At 38.7% G+C, this 19,709-nt stretch overlaps 1 protein-coding gene across 1 annotated transcript; it reads right to left on the bottom strand.

Annotated features, from left to right (window-relative positions):
• Positions 1–7,177: 7,177 nt before the first annotated feature.
• Positions 7,178–19,287, bottom strand: LOC135933609 (T-cell differentiation antigen CD6-like). Its single transcript, XM_065471724.1, has 13 exons — positions 19,236–19,287; positions 18,389–18,466; positions 16,212–16,493; positions 12,773–13,090; positions 12,142–12,456; positions 11,432–11,494; positions 11,149–11,292; positions 9,935–10,048; positions 9,635–9,757; positions 9,329–9,400; positions 8,287–8,460; positions 7,726–7,824; positions 7,178–7,389 (listed from the first exon to the last, which is right to left on the bottom strand). Exons 1-13 carry the CDS (start codon positions 19,285–19,287, stop codon positions 7,352–7,354), a joined length of 1,872 nt encoding a protein of 623 aa, XP_065327796.1. The 3' UTR covers positions 7,178–7,351.
• Positions 19,288–19,709: the final 422 nt, after the last annotated feature.

Below are 19,709 nucleotides of genomic sequence, written 5' to 3'. Positions count from 1 at the left end.
AGAATTATGGAGCAGCAGTTTTATTCTGCTATACTGGTTTTGTATTATTATTATTATTAGTAGTAGTAGTAGCGGTAGTAGTAGTAGTAGCAGTATTAGTATCATTAGTAGTATTATTATCACTGTTCTCTCACAGCAAGAAGGTCCTGAGTTTGAATCCTGCTTAAGGTCTTGATTTGTGTTCTCCTCATATCTGTGTGGATCCTCTCCGGTTACTTTGACACTTCCTCCCTTAGTCCAATGACATGCATGGGGTGAGGTTAATTGATTATTGTGAATAGGCTGTGTGAATCTGAGTGATTTTCTGTCTCTCTCCAGGATGTAGCTTTCCTCATGCCTTATAACAGCTGGGATAGGCTCCATCCCCATGTGACCCTAAACTGGGTAAGTGGAAGGAGATGATGGATTTATTATTATTATTATGAAAAGAGGTGAGTGGGGAAGAAATGCTCATTGCATCATGGGAAGTCCGCCAGCAGCCTGAGCCCATTCCAGCATAACTACGGGACAGTTCAGGACCACCTGATCTAGTCCTAACTATGTGCTTCATCAAAAAGGAGACTTTTAAGTCTAATCTTAAAACCAGAGAGGATGTTTGTCTCCTGACCCCAAACTGGGGGCTGGTTCCACAGGAGAGGCGCACAATAGCCTAAGGTTCTTCCCATTTTACTTTTAGAAAATTTAGGAACCATAAGGAAGCCTGCAATGTCAGAGCAAAGAGCTCTGTAAAGGTAATATGGTACTGTGAGGTCTTTAAGTTATGATGGGCCCTGAAAACTTCATGACTTTGTATGTGTGAAGGATTTCTGAGTTCTCTTACATGTGAAATATGATTATGACAAACTTCTGGTTACTCATGTGCCACTGTTTGCCACTCATCGACAAAAATACATAAAATATTTTTAATAAACCCCAGTTATGACTTCTTTTTTTTTCAGTTTGAAATGTACTTTTCTCTCTTTCTGTTGAGCACCACAGGGCCACCACAGACACAGGCAGTCTGATTCTCACATTTGTCCTTCAACAAAGTCATAAATTCAACAAGTTTTTTTATTTAAACTTTTAATAGACCCTCAGTCACAAACAAACTTTACACAACCGAAGCAGGACACTCAGATGTTTGCCTGATACAGTGGTAACAGGAAATGAGGTAATGAGGGCCTCTCTCTGGGAGTGCACACCATGGAGAGCAATGCACTGACCCGTGGCAACCCAGACAGCTCCACTGAACTTTAAAGGTGAATTGGATCAGGGCTCCTGCTCAGCTTCTCAGCCAAAAACCTCCTGATGAGGGCTTAGCGGCGGCAGTGAAAGCAACCTAATGAGTGACGAGTAATCAACACTATTACCCGGCCTCTCCAGCACGCCCAAGCTTCAGCCCAGCAGGCTGTAATGCCGTTTACTAAAGGCTTCATTCGCTGTGAGGGGCACTAATCAAGAGAGGGGAATATTGGTGAATTTAATGGCTTAAGTATAAATCTCTCCCATTGCTCGGCCAAAGGAAAAAAAGGCTTTGATTAATGAGCTGAAGTGGATTTTTAGCCCAGGTCTCTAACCATCTGGGGCTCTATCTAAACGAATGACCTCACTGCATTTCACTGGCTGCAGTCCATCCTGCAACATATCCCTGGCAAACAAAGAGCAGTGCCAACACAAAGGCCAAGTCAAGAACAAAATCCACAAGGTCACAGTGAAGTAAGACACTGACTGACGTGTTAGAGTTCGTGTTTTTATTATTGTTCCAGTGGAACATGAAACGGTGCCGAGGAATGTTCCAGAGATTGAAAATGTAGTGACCCTTCAGTTATTCATGAATGCGTTGCTTTTAGAGTCCAGGGAGAAAACAAAAATACAAGCTGTACGTCTCACTGTTTATATTGTGTCTGTGGCTGGAAATTGTCATTTTTGTACTGGTATCTATTGTTTTCAACCAGTGTTGAGGTGATATTTCTTGACTTTTTTAGGGTGTTGGGTTAGTGTTATGAAGTTTGAGAAAGCTATGATGGCTAAAGCAGAACAGCTGAGATTTAAGAGGTAAACTCTACTGTTATATATACATGCTATGACATGAACTGTGGATCCTTGCTGTTTATTTGTTTATTTGTTTTTCTGTTTTGTTTTTTGTTTATTTTATTTAATTTTAACTTCCTACACACGGGACAGACATGAATGGGGAAAAGAAAAGGGAGAAAGAAAGAGGGAAAGAAAAACAGCGGGGAAGAGTGACGGTGATAAAGGGCAAAAAACAAAAACAAACAAATAAAAAATTCATATATTAATCACCTGGATCACCTGTTGAGAAAGAAAAAAGAGAAAACAAGCAAAAAAAGAGAGCAATATAATAAACAACATCATCGCGATGATCTATGTGAATATAACAGTAAAAACTAAATATTAAACATTATTGTGCAGCACGTAAGATCAACAGCGCACAGTGTGCTTTGAGGTAGGAGCCAAAAAGGGTGTAGTTTGTGTGTGTGAGCACCCGTGTGTACACCTGTGAGCATGAGCGCGCTTGTATTTAAAAGGTTCCTTCATGTAATGATCTGCTAGAGGGTGTGGGGAGCCACAGCCCCGTCCTCCAGGTCATGAAGCAGGTATGGAGGAGATACAGGCTCCAGACATCCAGAGACCCCCAGAACACAAGAGACCAAGGAAGACCAACAGAGGGGCAGCCGCACCACTATCCCAGAAAGAGCTGAGGAGAGTCCCAGATGAGGGATCACTCAGCAGCCGCGGAGCAGAAGCTAGGGGGGGTTGCAGTGACGTGCCCATGAGCTCCGCCGGCAGCCAGCTGTGCCAGAGTGACCGAGCCCCAGGCCGAGAGGCCGAGGGCACCCCACCCCTGAAGGGGCCCGAGTGAGCCCCAGGCACCAGGCCCCGACAAGCAGCCACCAGGAGTGAGCCAGTGTGTACCTGGATGCCCATCCCCGGACACAAAGAACCACCAATGCACCGATGTCTGAGGGCGTCTGCCACTGGCAGGGGGAGTGGTGGGGGGAGATAGGCCTCCATACCTTGGAGGGCCTGAGATGACCCTAGAGAGGTGGCGTCTGATACCCAACCTGACATATAGACACAGACAAACAGGCACACACAGATACAAACATCCATTCCCACCCTCATGCTCTCATATGCAAATACTCAGCACTTACCCAACGTAGAGACAGACATAAATAGACACTGTACACACAATCACACTCCCCAATTTGCTGTTTATTTGTAATGCTTGCAGTCAAAAACAAAAAGGGGCACCACTGGTCCATGGGCCAACCTTGAGAACCCTTCAGCTGGATGCTCCACTTTATTCATCAGCTTTTCATTAAATTAGTTTCAGAAGTGTTTCCTGAAAACAGCTGTCTGCTAAAATTAAAGCTCATAAGACTGACCACCATTAAATATAACATATGGAGTTAAAAGAAGATCAGCTCTATAGAGTTAGAGGTACTGCACATTTGATATGAAATTATTCAAAATGTAAGGTTTGGGTGAGAGGCGGGGTAAGGTCGTACTGCTTTCTTGAGTGTTTGGGCGGCTAGTTTATTCCTTACACGCCCCACGCACAGGCAATGATTTCTTCAAGTGCTCCTGAGCCAATGTGGTGATTTCCACGACAGAATCGTCATTGGTTTTTAATGCAGTGCCATTTGACAGCTCTTACACAGACATCCAGTTCTTTTTAACCTTCTACCTGGAGATTTCTCCAGACTCCCTGAATCTTTTGATATTATACACAATGACGAGGATTTCAAAGACTTCAGAATTTGTTTGTTGAGGGACATTATTCTAGAATTGTTGACATGGTTACCCACTCATGTTACTGACCTCCTGCTGATTAACCCAGTTGAAAATTGTCTCTCCAACTGTTTGTTTTTAGTGTCACTAACTTTTCCAGCTTTGAGAAGTGTCAGTACCATCAAATTCAAAATAAGCGATTAAAAAAATACTAATAATAATATGTAGTGAACTACATGTAGTTTACTCATACTGCTTCCATACATGTTTCATCCTTTCAGATGACCTCCCATGACTGAGCTGACACATGGAGACAGAGCTCCCCTGGGTTCAAAGTGTTAATGACTTGAGTGCCAATTTAAGGGGTCAACATGACTTTGAGGGGCCTCAAAGGAGAAAAATCCATCATGTAGAAAAACTTCTGGCTGGTGCAAATAGTCTCTTTACTTGATGTTGGTGGTTTGCTGTTATCATTTTTGTGGTTTATAGTCTTTAAAGTTGTAGTGAAGAAAAACAGCTGTTTTTGTTCAAACTGGGAAGGTTTTGTGTCGTAGTCTCGTTCTCCACTGCTGTGCCAGAACATAACATACCTCAACACACTGAAGGGAGGTAAAATGTTACCAGGGGCTACCACTGGCCCGCAGGCCCCACTTTGAGAACCCTGGCTGTCCTGTAAATGAAGGACATCACTGCAAGACTTTAGCAGCTTCACTAACAGACTTCTGAGTTCGCTGTGGAAGTTACATTTAGCCACTTTCTACCAGAGTACTTACCTGTGACACATACAGCTGCATATTTTGTGTGTGAGGTATTTACCTACATATTTTATGTTACAGAATGAATGACTAAAGCTATTTTTAAGTACAGTACTTATTTGAAGCATCTAACCAAAAACCCATTTAAAAAAATTAAACTAACTGAAACAGGAAGTACAAAATGCTAATTTCTGGGTCTTAGGATTCACTTCTTTAGCACTCTATGACTGAAAGCCACAGTTAATCTGAAAAACTACTTTAAATATTAATAGGATTGCTAATAGCTTTAAGTGTCATTTCCCCATTTAAAAGCCCCTAAAATCTCCTGAGCCAGGCTTTTTTTATTCTTCTAATCTTCATATAAAATTTTACTGGAGGACAACAAACATTCAGCAGTAATTTCATGCATGCTCTCAATATCGTTTGCAGCCAGGTAATGTCTCAGGTCGTCTGCAGGCCTGCAGCACCAACCAGAGTTCAAAAGTTTAAACTCGGGCAGGATCTGCAGTCGGGACACTTTAAGCAACTTAGAGACTTATGGAGCCGTAATCCTTTGTGTGTAACTGATTTAATGAACAAAGTAAAAACAGAGGGTTGATCTTCTAATCCCCGCAAATGCTACAAGCTACTTGAAATACTAGTGAACTACTTTTCTTTCCCTTGATGTTAATCAGGACTGTAAATCCTCAGATTTTCAGATTCTGGCTTATCAATCTTTCAGAGCTGAATAAAACAAAAGCAAAGCGCTTAAGGAGGATCTGTGATATATCAGGCTGCATAGTTTTACATGGAATCCGTGTTGAGTGGTGTGTGGGTTGGTGTGTGCGCTCAATTCTCTGGCATGTGAAACAGATTGAGTTTCATAAGGAGATCTGGTCGTTAATTCGCCTGCTTATCTCCACGCGAGGCTCTGGACTAAATTTGAGTGCAATATATGATCCTTCCAGACACTTTTTATCTTTGCCGACTTCTCCGTCCACCTCCTCCTTTTCTCCTCATCATCCCTCCTCCCCACACCCTAATACACACACGCACACACACACAAGCTTGCCCTCCTCCTATTTGCCAAATACCTTCCAGTTGAAAAACACCCCATTTCTGCTGTTATCAGTCGAATGCATCACACCTCCCACTTCTCACATTAGCTGATCCATGTTTATCCCTGTATTCAGCACCGTCACCCCCCTATTAAAACTTTACTGTGCTGTGAGGCAGTTTGTCATATTAACGTTGTTCAAAACAAGACATAACTTTGATTCAGGGCATCACAGGAAGTGTTGATGCTCTGCAGCTGCAGCAGCTATAATCAACCACAACCCCCCCCAAAAAAAACAAGCCTTCCAATTCTGGTTTCAAATCACGCTGATAGTTTACGTTGGCCCCATCAGGAGCCAGACTTCCCCCCATCTCCCTCAAAGAGCACCGAGAGATGTTTGTCAGTTTTTTGTCATAAAGAGCAGCAGCCTGGACGTTTTTGATTTAGAAAACATTTTATACTTTAATAAGTTGTTTTTAAGTCATTTACAGGACAAGACATTAATTAAACAAGTTACTTACAAGCCTGTAGTGCCACCTTGTGGTTGATCTCAATATTGATTCCACTGTTTACATGGAAGATGAGTGGCAAACAATAGCACGTGAGTAGCCAAAAGTATGTGGACAGACAAACGCTTGTGACCCTTTAATGTAAGAAATTGTACTGCAGCTTTGTGGGAGTTCAGTTAAGCTTTTTCCTGTTTCAGAGTGATTCATGTTTTCAGTTAGACGTGGAATAGCTTATCTAGCCGTAACCCCTAACACACCGGAGATAAACAGAATTAGTGCCACATAAATATTATTTCCTTGCTTTATGGCCCAGCTTTAGTGGCTAACCTACTGAGATTGCTTTGGTTGACTCACAGTTTGAAACAATCCCTGTTTATCTTCCACTGGGCATTGGTCCACTATTTCATCCTCTGTCTGAAACAAGCTGCCATACTTCTTCTGATTGGCTGCCTCCAGCAAACAGAAGGGTCAAACAGCTGGACCTGTTCGCCTGAATTGACCATATCAGTAATATCCATTGTCACTGACATTGTGCAGATGTTGTGCTCATAACAGTTGTTGAAATGATGCTGGTGCTCAGAAGATTTTCATGCCTACATCCAAAGAAATAAATGTGGCAAACATGTATTAACTTAATACATTGTAATATTACAAATCTTTTAATAAACAACACAAAACAGACACAGACAGGTGACAATTTCAAAGAAAACCCAGAGTAAAGTGTCTCAGTGTGGTGTTGTGCTGCTGTTGGAGGGCTTTATTTAAAAAAAAAAATCTAATATGGTGTTTTTATTATTTTAAAGGCAATGTCTAACATGTCAAACCATAATCTGCCATAGGAGTTCAACAGGGATGAGATCATGCTCATAGGTCATAGGAGTTAGAGCATGGACACCAGGGAGAGACCATTACCACTGGTATGGATATGGTTAACTATAGGATAAGTGTGCCGTGGCATTTCGGTGTAAGAGCAAAAGAGGATTTAAATACTGGCAGCAAAATCCCCCAACAGCATTAGAGAAGTTTGGGTTTCCTTTTTAATTTGTCATCTGTTTCTATATTACAGTTCCTTCTGCTACATTCACAGAACACATGTTCATTTTGTGCCTTCCAGCCTTTGCTTTGCATTTGTGTACAAAAATAAAACTTGCTTTAAAAAGCTAATCAATCACATTGAACATCCCAGCTTTGATCGCTGTAAGCGTCTTACATTTTCTTGATCTTACAGGATGTCTTTCCTTTACGAAAACGACTTCTTCTTCTCACACTCTCCCACACCCTCGGTTTGCTGTGCAGTCATCCTCAGACACAGAGTTTCAGTCGGGGCTCACAGGCGAGTAGAGTTCGTCATCATCTAATCATCAAACATTCAGAGAGATTAAGATAAGATAAGATAAGATAACCTTTATTAGTCCCACACGTGGGAAATTTGTTTTGTCAGAGCAGGAAGTGGACAGTGCAAAAGTTATATAGCAAATTTAGAATACAATAATAGAATAGAATAGAAATAAGAATACTGCACACAACTGTAAAGAATAGAATAAAATAAAATACTATATACAGTAGAATAAATAGAATAAAATATACAATGGGATAAAAATAGAATGCAAATGCTTTATACAACTGAGTAAAAAGTCAATGTTTTACATTTTATTTCTCCACAGCTGCAGGTCTGTTTATTGAGATTTACCTGAACTCTGCAGGTTTGAGGTTTGTCCAGAGTGAAGAGGACCATATGAGAATTTTGAAGCATCAGAAGGACCAACAAACGACTCCAATGGTAGAGGATCTGAAACGGCAAAAGCTTTTCAGTCTTTATCTTTTTTTTAATTGAATAAAAAGTATTTCAGACAGTCTGAGATGGACTTACATCTTTTATTTATTTACCCTCGAAGAACTGAAACATGACTATCAGCCTTCCTTCTTCTTTCTTGAATTTTATATCACACAACAATATATATATATTTTTTTTTAAAGCTAGAATAATCCCAGGACTTTTTTTTATTTTTATAACACTTAAACTACAACACTTTCTCTCTAAGTATCTCAAAAACTGAATAAAAAAAAAACATGGAGTCTATCTGGAAGAGGGAAAGAGCAAAGTTGAGAAAATAAGCTGACCTACAGGCATGACCACATTCATCTTCATCCAGGGAGGAAGGAACAGGAACAGGAACAAGGAAACAAACAAGCATATTCCACAATATTTAGTTGGCAGAAAAAAGGACTGAGAGGAGTGAAGCGAACTCACCAGGCGTCACGTTGACGTAATCTTTTGGCAAGTTTTCATAGCATTCACCGGAGGAGGTGCTGGACGACTCAAATGAGTCCACTGAGATCTTTGACACTCTGGCATACTGAGGATATGTCGAGGCACCATTACAGCTTGGAAAGGCTCCTGTCATTGTATTTGAGGGCTGAGGACCTTAAAAAATAAAACACAAAATGGAGAAATTAGAAGTAGCACAGCTGGGACACAAACAAGAACTGTCTGTACGTGTGATTTCTTACTGGGGAACACATAAAAAAAAATATCCTACATTTACATCCATTTAGAAACAAGATGTTTCGTTTAGTCCTAACAGAGTTATACAATGTACAATATTCTGTATGTGGATGACCTCGTTCTGTTATGATTTGCTCACCAAGACTTTAAACTGTGAAACAATAACCTCCTCTGTAATTAGGTCAAATATCTTGCGCAACTTATGACAGAGCAAATGATGATGATATTTATAGACAATGCATTCTGATCTATTCACAAGCAAACATTCCTGTTACGCAAATTTAACGACTGTACAGTTTGCATCTTTAGAGTACACTGTTCGTCCGCTGTATACGGCACACTGGATGAACTACAGAAAAGCAGGAACTTCACGTAACTTTTAATGATGCTACAAGGTTATCACTGAAGAAACCAAGATGTCTCAGGGTAAGTGAGATGTTTGTAGCCTCTAATGTCAATACAGGTCAATTTTTAGAAAGAAATCTTGTGTATAGATTTCTTCGGATAATTGCATCATTGTGGACCTTTAGGTTTTTTGTTTCTTGTGTTTTATGTGATTTATTTTTTATAGACCATGAGTCTGAAATAAAGATTTATCATGATGATGATTATTTTGTACCTATTGTTTGTTCTTTATGTTTTCTGTGTCTTGTTTTGGTTAAAAGTGAAACTCAGTGTTCCTCTTCCATTTACAGATTGTTGTCACAGCGGTAGTTTCTAATGGGAATGATGCCTTTTGCTTGAGTTTTGCAAAGTGTTACAACTTTGCAAACAAACTGTGACTCACCTTCTTCACAAAGGCTCTCAAGACCTGAAGGCCTCATCAAAGGATTAACGTCTGTTCTGTATCGCTGAGAATCTGGATTTTAAAAAAAGTGACACGATGCACACAATGCAATATTTTACAGAGCATCCTGCAAACATTCAGTGCAAAACAGCATGATCTGCTCACACACACACACACACACACACACAAACATGCAGATAGACAGAACAGCTTCAACCGCAAAATGCAGAAACAGTGTGAGACAAAGAAGCAACGGCTGAGAAACGACACATAAATGCAGACGAAAAATAAAAGAACGTGGCTCACTCCGAAAGGTGGATAAACTGACAGACGGGTCAATGCTTGGGTCATACTGCTCATAGTCTGTATCTACTGACGTGCTGTCAGCACTACTAAGCTGGGTCCAAAGAAGCCTGGGATTGGAGGGGACTTTTTGAGACAAACACACAAAAAAGATTAAACGATTTGATGAGATGAAATCTGCAACTTCCTCACTACCGTGCATGTCTATAAAATAGATAAATCGATAGATAGATATGCCTGCGGGGTTAAAGAAAGAAAAAAGCTGTGTTAGTGTTCAACATGTTGAATTGTTCGACCACTGACCATCAGTCTCCGGCGGGTTGGCGGTGACTTTGACGAGATTAACAGCCTCGTGATAGTTGTTGCTTTGACCAGATGGAGTTCGTGGGCTGCTGCGCGTCTGCTGCAGTAAGAAAGCTGTGCACATATAAAACAAGACGTGGGTCATTAGCGTATGACATTTAGAGGCCCTGCAGCGCAGCGCCAACCCGAATGCTTAATGTAATGAAATAGATTAAGTAGTTTAAACTTTAATGTACTTAAATATTTAGATTTTCTTTAACATTTTGCTGTATAATGTCAGAGTACTAATTTCTGTATTCTACACTTTTATAATGCAGCATCTTAAAATTATAAAAATTTCAGATTCCGGGAAGCCCATGACTGTTTCTTATCTTAAGGCCTTACTTTCTGAGCGATTTACAGTGAGTGTATGGCTTTAAAGTGCCTTGGATATGCAGTAGAAAATGGTTAGAAATGTTGATAATGAAATCCAAAATAATATATGCTACCTTCTTAGTGTGTTCTACTAATGGCATCTCCCCGTGTTAGGAGGAAGCTGGGTAAAACATATTTTTAAATGTGTGCCTTCTTCACCCTACCAACTTCAGATTAATTTCTTTCAAAGTCAAGGTAAGCCTGCAGCTTCTTCACAATCTAGTACGTTAAATTAATTTAGTAAATCTTTTAGGAATTTGACATCTCCCACTATTTCCTAAATGTTGCGGACAAGCTGGATGTCATGAAAATATTCTAGATGTTGTTGTTTTTATGAACGTGTCTTAATATGGGGTTTTCATTTTAAATTGAGGTTATTTTTGTTGTAAAATACGTCATCTTTTATCTGTTTATATCCACCTGCTTCCTGTCTGTACTAAAACAGATACTAACTAAAAAAAAATTACACTATTAGAATAAATAGGAGCTGTGAATCGGTGAGATCATTCAGAAGTGCAGCATGTTTCACCCTCATTGATTTCATAAAGTGAAATATAAAATTTTAAAAATCATCTACCTATAAAAACATACACTTCTATAAAGAAATATGATGTACTTGGAAAAATAAGCATATTTTAAAAAACTGATGGAAGAGATTTTTAATGAAAACTGTAAAAATAAACTGAATGTCAGTATTTCCATCATTACAGACAATATAACCTAAAATAATAACTAAAATTACTTAAAATAAAAAAGGACAATAAAATATAATCTATTTATCTAATAAAATCTGAACAAACCGTGTTTTCTCCTGTAATGGCAGCAGAGCACCGTGTTTGTGATGACAATCACGAGGAGCAGGATGGACAGGGAGATGGTGGAGAGAAGCGGCAGAGACGCAAAAGGCAAATCTGCAGCAGCAACGGCGGCTGTGGTTCCATCAGCTGGATGCACAGAAAAGAAACGAACACAACAAATACTTCACTTTCTGATTATGGATCAAGACTAACCGTGACGTTTAGGAACCTGAGACCTAAGAATGTTTTAAGTACTTTTTCATAAAATAAAACTGTAAATATTTACCAGTTGTCCATTGAGGCGTTACTGTTGGCTTAACCGCGGTAGTGTTAAGAAACCCCAGAGAACCTGCAGAACAAAATTATATACAGAAGAACAAAACAATGAAATCTGAAGAAGACGTGATCACCTGGTTTCAATTCAAAGTTAATTTAATGCTACAACTGCATTTTATATCATTTTCTAATAACTGAGTGCTGTAATTAATGAAGAATAGATAAATAGTACATGTGTAAGTACAAAATTAATATTATTAAAGCCCTTCAATTAAAAACTGACTGTTACTTAAATTTTAAGGGCACAGACAGAAATAATGTTATACAAAAAAATATATTTATACGAAAATATATCCAAAATGGTTTAGCAAAAGTGAACAAATCTATATCAAAAGTTTATTATCAACAGTCTGTTTCTAAAAGTTTGAAAATGTATAGAATAATTTTTTCATCTGAAAATGTTAGTAATCAGAAATAAAGATCACTGAGAAATTAACGTCTATCAAATATGAAATAAGTCAAAACAGCTAATAAACAAAAACAAAATATGCCTGTAAAACATTCCTACTTGCGAATTTCCATTTTTAACTACAGTAAGTATAAAACATGAATTTACTATATTACCAAAAAAAGACTTTTTTTTCTAAGCTAAATCACTGTTTTCACCTTCTGCCAGCAAAAATGGCATTTTATTAACAAACACCAAACTTGATCACTCACCATTACAGATGACACCAGAAGCGCTTGAGAGAACACACAGGTGTTTTTTATTTATGATCTCTCTGCACTCCCACAGGTTCCGCTCCTTTCCATAACACTGAAAGTACCACAGTGAGCCGTTGATGTGGCTGAGTGAAGGACTAAATTGGGTGAACTTTTCCACTTTATCACCACAGCCCAGCATGGAGCACACCATAGAGGCCAAATGTTGATTCCAACAGTTATTACACACTGTCCACCAGCTGCCGTTACGATGGACCTCCAATTTACCAGAGCAGCGGTCCAAACCTCCAGTCAGTCTGAGGGCACGCATCTCTGCAGAGACACAGAGGTCACAAGGTGTAAAACTACTGGAGCAAAATGACTTTTATTTATTTGGGTTGGTGGGGGGGTCAAGAGGATAAAAAAGTCTTTATGTCTCAGTTCCGTGCTGGAAACTTTTTAGTATATATTGTATTTACACTGGAAAAGTGACTAAATCATTGTATGCTACTGAGCTGGAGATACAAACAACAACATTTTAGACTTAAGAATTAACTTTTATACTCAGAGTAAATTTGTTAATAACATTCAAGTTTCAGAGTAAATTTTCTGATTTCTGCGTGTATGAATAAACTTTTTTGAACTAGACCTGAACACACGACACCAGCGTCCTCTTTGTGTCCACAGTCTTGATCCTCCTCCTGTGTAGCCGGGCAGCTCCACAAGTTCTCTTCGTTGCCCGTACAGTTCAGATCGTCCAGGTAGATGGGTCCTTTCCCCGGGGGAAATAAGCCGGCCTGGCCCGTCACATTGAGGGCGTAACCGCAGCCGAGCTGGGCGCACACCACGTGAGCATCATTCAGGTCCCAGTGGTCGTCACACACAGTGCCCCACTGCTCATTTTTCCATACTTCCACTCGTCCAGCACAGCGGTCTGTCCCTCCTTCCAGCCGCACAAGCTGGTGTGCTGAGGATGACACCCTGTCATTATTATTATGCTCTCATCATTGTTACTCATGCAAATAATTAACCTAACAGCGCAGTCTGGTGATCAAGATGTAATTCTTATGACCTGATGGTGTTAACTGAAATTATTACAGTCAGACATACAGTCTTCCACTATGAATTCTCATTGCTTAAAAATCACAGCTCTTTATGATTTTTTGTTTCTTAAATCCTTACATCTAAAGGCTAGTGCTCAGTTATTTCTGCCTGAGGCTAATTCAGAGTCACTGTTAGGGAAACACACAAGGTTATGAATTTTTACTCCTTTAATTTTGGGTAATAGCAAGCAGATAATCACTCTATCATTAACCAATTAACATGAGATTAATTAGTTAAACCCTCAGACAGTGTCCCTTACTTATTAGCATAGGCCTATACGTGTCACAGAGTGACACCCACGGAGTGATTGTGGGTCAGAAACGGGTATGATAAGGATCAATTTCTGTCCCGTTTGATTCAGTTATAGACAGGGACTGAAAGACATCCTGGAAGTGTGTTAAACCTGCATTATTTTTAACATCCAGCAGGGGGCAAATCTCCTGGGTTTCCTTGCTCTGTGACCTCAGTTCACCCTTTTCAGATAGCTTTACAGGTTCAATAACTTGTTTTGGGTTGGAGTCATTTTTTAAATTATGATCAGAAGGGAGGAATATCCGGGGTGTAGAGATTTCACAGTGAGGTTGCTCATCACATTCAGTGTGAAAACACAATACTTGAGGCTTCATAGCAGGATTTCACTAAGCAACGAGTCACGTCATGATTGCTAAAACCATTTTTTATTTTTCAATAAAACACCCTGCTGTTCCAAGTTAGATGGAGACTGAAAGTTAAAATATATTTCTAGATCTCAGCTATATGTTATAAATTATAAAAGTTAAATATTGTAGTTGCTTAGTTCCAAAAACTCTACATGTAAAGGTTTAGTACTTTGGCAGAGCCACTGTGATCTGTAATATTAACACATACTGTTTCCCTACCAGCTACCACACCCCAAACATGATTAACCAGCGTTTACTGAAAGACGATGACGGACGGAGCGGATAAAAAATTAGGCCTGCTGCTGCATAGTGGGGAAGGTTTCAGTGAGAATTAGCGATAGCTTCCCGACTCTGCTACAGACAGGAGGAGGTGAGAATAAACCAGCGTGTAGGGCAGGAAGTCATTTATAGACAGGAAAGGGCATGTATGACATGCGGTCACACTCCTGAAATTCAAATAAACATAAAAAATTTTAAGATATCTCAGACTGTTCATTGCCTGTTTTTGAATTGATGGTCCATAAAATGTGTGTGTGTGTGTGTGTGTGTGTGGGGGGGGGGGGGGGGGGGGTTAAAATACATGAAAATTCCCTTTCTTTAATAAAAAAATTGATAAAATATTCCTTCCATTTTTAGATTTTGAGGTTTTCCTGTTTATGTGTTTAGGTTAAATGAAAAGCATTTCATACGTTCCGAGGAGTTTCGTTCTATGTCGGTTTTGGAAATTTGTCATGTGAGAAAAAAACCTTCTGGTTTCAAACCTCGCCTAATCTTTGTTTTTCTCCGGGTGCTCTAGTTTCCTCCCACAGATCTGTAAGGGTACAATGGCAGGTTACTGCCCCAGGGACAGGTCATAGTGCCCCCAGAAAACATGAATGTAAATACTTTTCCGAAAATGACAGTTTTTTTCGTCTGTAGTGTTCAACATCAAAGTCAGAGTTATGACAAAGAAGTTCATTTCCTTCTAAATGCTCAGATTTATATCTGACATGGTGCTCAGAATTCTTTATGTTATCTCAAAAACAACTAAACAGATAACTCACAGCAGCAAGAGCAAATTCCTCAACAAACGCAAAAGGTCCTGTTTGTCTGAAATATTTAACAGCACAATATTTTTAACGCTCCTACTGCAAATCCAGCCTTGCAGTAACACAGTATACTTCTGGGCAATTCCAGATAGCAAGTTTCTTGCTACATAGACCGCATTGTCTACATAGCAATCTTTGTTGCTAATAATAATAATAGCTGTGTCTCAGTGTTTGTATTAGTTAGTATTTATTCAGTGGCATAACAAGATAATATTTCAGTAAGTAGAAGAAAAGTAGAAGAAATGACTGGAGAGCTCCGTTTGTCTCTTCATGCCCCGAAGAAACATGTGCCTCCACGTGAAAGCAACCAAAAAAAATCCAGTTTTCTTCTTATAGTTACTGTGATAGTCTAACATATACAGTTGTGGTCAGACTCTCTCATGCATCCATCATGGATATGAATTTTATGGTAATTTGAGGCTTTTAATGATTATTTTGAACTGTTCTTTATGACTTTAAAAACAAGTTTGAGTTTATTTTGGATTTTCTTTAATCCACACAAAAACTGCAGATTCCAAGATCATCAGTTCAAACAATTGTAGGTCAGTCCAAGTTATTTGTTTATGTCACTGTTTTGCCACGATCTGGAAGAAGTACCAAACTCTTACCCTCAGAGGCTAACTAGTTCAGATTCAGGATGAAATTTGCAGCTGATCCCAAACACACAACTGGTTTTTAAATGTATTAAGCAGGCTAACATGAAGCTTCTCCAGCAGCCTTGCCAAAACCCTGACCTCAACCCTGTTAAAAATGATGGACTATGTTTGAAAGTATGCCCAGAAAACCAACCAATTTAAATTAACTCTGCCATTTCTGCCGAGAAGAGTGGTCAAATATCCAGCCACAGTTATACCAGAGGCTTGCTAATGGCTACAAAAGCACCTATTTAAGGTGCATGATATTCGTGTCCATGGTAACAAACATCTGACCTTAACTGTATCTAGTTTTCTTGATATTTAATTGCATAAGTTTTAGTCTGAACACTGCGTTCGCTGACTGATGAAACGAAAGTCCAGATGGTGTGTGAAATCTGTGTGACTATGTTAGCATCCTGATTGGCTACATCCATCTTGAACGCAGAACAATTTAATATCAGCTGATGCTTTACAACTGTGAAGGTTCAATCAAAGAACACTGAACCGGAAATTTGATGTAAACTAATACAGCGTCTATATATATTACCAATTATATAATTGATTAGATTTTTCTGATTGCTGACATTAAAGAAAAGTCTTACCACAAACCACTTCATGGATCACACTGCAGGAGTTTCCAACACTCAGTGAACAGTTCTCCAAACGTCCGTGTTGGTATGAACAGTTTTGAAAGCAGGTGATGTTGCCAGGTGAGCGGGTTTTGTTAATAGAATGGACGCTGCCGCATTTAAGATCCTGACAGATCTGTTCAGGCAACCCATTGACAGAGTCAATTGTGAGTGCCATTATGTCACTGCTCCTGTTCCTAGGCAACCTGAGTGTCCACTTGCATTTTCTACCAAGAGAGTAGACGTAAGGGTCATCTGAGGACACACAGAAATAAGAATTAGAGCAATTTATTTAGTAATTTCATTAAAACAACCATGATAGCACACTGCAAAAAAACACATTTTTTCTTCAGGTTGTCTGTGTCTGACAGCCTGGAAACATCAACAAATATTTGTTTTAAATTTGAGTTAACACAGATGAAAAGGGACAAAGATCACATAGATTACTCCACACGGATCATCGACCATCTGAAACAAGCAGTTTTAGCTTTAAGCCAAGTTTCTTCTTATTGGCTTTACCATTAGAAATCAAATGTTGGAGCAGGCAGTGAGAGAGGCTGATGTATCTAAATGATCAAATTAAGAATATTTGTTCTCTCTGACATCATATAGAAAACCTGGCCTTGTCTCGCATGTAAACCTGCTGGCCTCATTATTCAAAACCCTGTTTAATATGACTATCCACCATTGTAACAGCATACATATAACAGAAAATAACAAGAGGGACAACAGGTCCAATTTAGTCTACAGTACATTTAACCTGCCACAGAATCTGTGTTTAAAAAAATAAATAAATAAAACAACATTACTTCAGTTTATGGCAAAGAATGAGAGCAAAGGAAAAGACCTTCTAAAATATCAAAACAAAAACTGTATAGTCCTATATTTGTTATTTTTCCACATTTTTTGGCTTTGCTGTTTTTAGTGCTCTCTGGTCTAGCTAAAGTGACCATGATATAACATGTTACTTATAACACCACAACAGACACATCTAACCACTCACTAATCGAGTGGTTACTTGACCAAGAACTGAGGTTTTTTCTGGGACACGTTGGTGTGGTTGACACATAAACACGATCATTTCGACAACATTAAAAACCACTAAACTGAATCTTGCACCTCTTTAAAACTAACATCTCACTTTTACTTTTTGTCTTTTTTAAATGTGACATCTCTTATGATCTTCATCTAAAAATGTGTCCTTTCTGACATACATTTTTAACAACCTTCACAATATCTGATCCACTTTGCCAGTTTTATACTACAACTTTACAGAGAATGCTTCCACTGGGGCTATTTTTCTTTAGCTGTTAATTTTTTAAATTGTAGATTTAAGTGCCACATTTCCCTTGAGAAAAGAACTCAAACTTGTTCCTCCTTTTATCTCTGTGCAGGATTGTGGTTATGTGCATACGTCTTTGCAATGTTTACACGTTGGAGCCGCACACCAACTCATAGTGCTGAGATTAACCTCACAACCTTTAGCTATGCTAACACGCTGTACTTCTGGCCACCAGAGACCCTTCTTTCAAGATGCACCCTGCTGCATCTTGAAAGTCCCTGGCCACACATTTCCTGTGTGTATGCGTTCTGTCTACAGTACAAGCAATATGAAAATCCATTAAAAATAGCCCTGTTTATATATTTTACCACTTCACTTTTAACACTGTTTATATATTTATTAATTTTTAATCCCCATTTTTTCATCAGACATTCGAGTATTTTTTAGCACCATTACAGCTTCTACTTTTGTTTTGAATCCTTGTGAATGTAAATTGTATGCACTAAAGTATTTTTGGGGCAAAAATGTGTTATTCAGGATGCAGCTGAACTAAAAGCCACACACAGATACAAAACAGCAAGAAACTGTGCTTGCAAGGCAAAGCCGAGTTAGCGTGGGAGTGCGTGTTCTTAGCTCATTGTTTGATTTGCACCTGCAAAATTCACCAAGATGGGTTTTACAAGCAGGTCACCCCCACTTCCTGTGCCGATGAGACATTTATACTGCCTCTGAGTAGAGTGCTTATCCTGATTCTGGACAAAAAATTCTGGTATAATGGTGTTTTTGTACAAAGGTGAAAAAGAGAGTGAGACATGATCCTGCAGGGTTATAAGCTATGTGGAAAACAGAAAGGGAAGATCCCACTTACTGCTGATTTTTGTGTTATTTCCCTTTCCACTCACACGGATATCAGACGGGTTGTTTTCAGTGGTTGCATTTTTCAAAGCTGAAATCAAGAAAGGAAAAAAACTCTTTAGGAATCAGAAACAGAGTGAGCATCTAGTTGGAAAGCTCCTCCATCAAACTATGCTTTTAAACCACATGTACTGCAAAGAGTAACAGCTAAACGATGTGTCACCGTTTTCTGAGCAATTATAGTGAAGTGTTTGATAAGAAACTACAACTAATCTCTCCTCCACATTTTTCACTTACTTTTCTAAGAGACTGCCTTTAGTTCTGATTTCCATTTAATATTTCCTGCCCAAGCACCTAAATTGAAGGTTTAAAATAGCGTGGCGTGCTCATTGCACTAAAGTACATGTGGAAAGTTTAAATAAAGGCTAAATGATAGGGTATAAAAATTGGAAATATGTACAAAAAACTAAAATATACATGAAATATTGAGATTTGCTTTTCATCTTGATACCAATCATGTTATTTTCAGTCTATTTCTACAAGGAAAAGTTCTCTACAAAGAGAAAATTAGGATCTGACAAATAAGCTAAACTGTCAAGTTAACACTAGTTTTATAACAACAGCAGCAAAATAGAAAAAAGGGTCTATATCGTTGGCCTTTACCAACAGCACTAACTTCATTTCTTTAACGTAACATTTGAGATAACAGTCTGTATGTACATGAGACCAGTTAATATATATTTTAAATAATACAAAGGATAGATAATAGTATCGTTTCATTTTATGCTGATTTCACAAAGTTCTACTCTGTTTGTGAGAACAAAGCATTAAATTAAAAAAAAAAAAACTGTAAACATTACCTTGACAAAAAAAGTTCACGTGGATGATTAAGATGAATTTCAGCAGCTTCATTCTGTTGAGAGAGAGAGAGAGAAATACCTTCTACACTGTATGAGCTCAAAGCAGAAACCCGGAGCTACTCAGACGTCTAGCTCAAATATAGTGAGTATGTCAATGTGGTTTCCTCTGTTGATCCCGTGGTGGTACCCTACAAAACTTCCTAGTTGCTGCTTCACAGAGGGAAGTGAAGCCTTTGTGGTACTTCAGCTTTTGTACAAACAGCTGTACAAACTTTGTCAGATTATATATATGTCCAATATATATTTTAAAAATATTTTTATTGTTATATTACATTTTTAATTGTTTGAATAGATGAATGGATGGATTCTAATTGTTGTTGTTTTTTATTGTAGGTATTGAGGAAATTCGTGGGTTCGTTTCCTATAATACCGTTTCCTGTAATAACGGTAATTAATTTAACAGTTTGATGCAGA

The sequence above is a fragment of the Pelmatolapia mariae genome, linkage group LG22 (genome assembly GCF_036321145.2).
Source record: "Pelmatolapia mariae isolate MD_Pm_ZW linkage group LG22, Pm_UMD_F_2, whole genome shotgun sequence".
NCBI classification, from domain to species: domain Eukaryota; kingdom Metazoa; phylum Chordata; class Actinopteri; order Cichliformes; family Cichlidae; genus Pelmatolapia; species Pelmatolapia mariae.
This window is presented reverse-complemented; position numbering and strand designations above follow the sequence as displayed.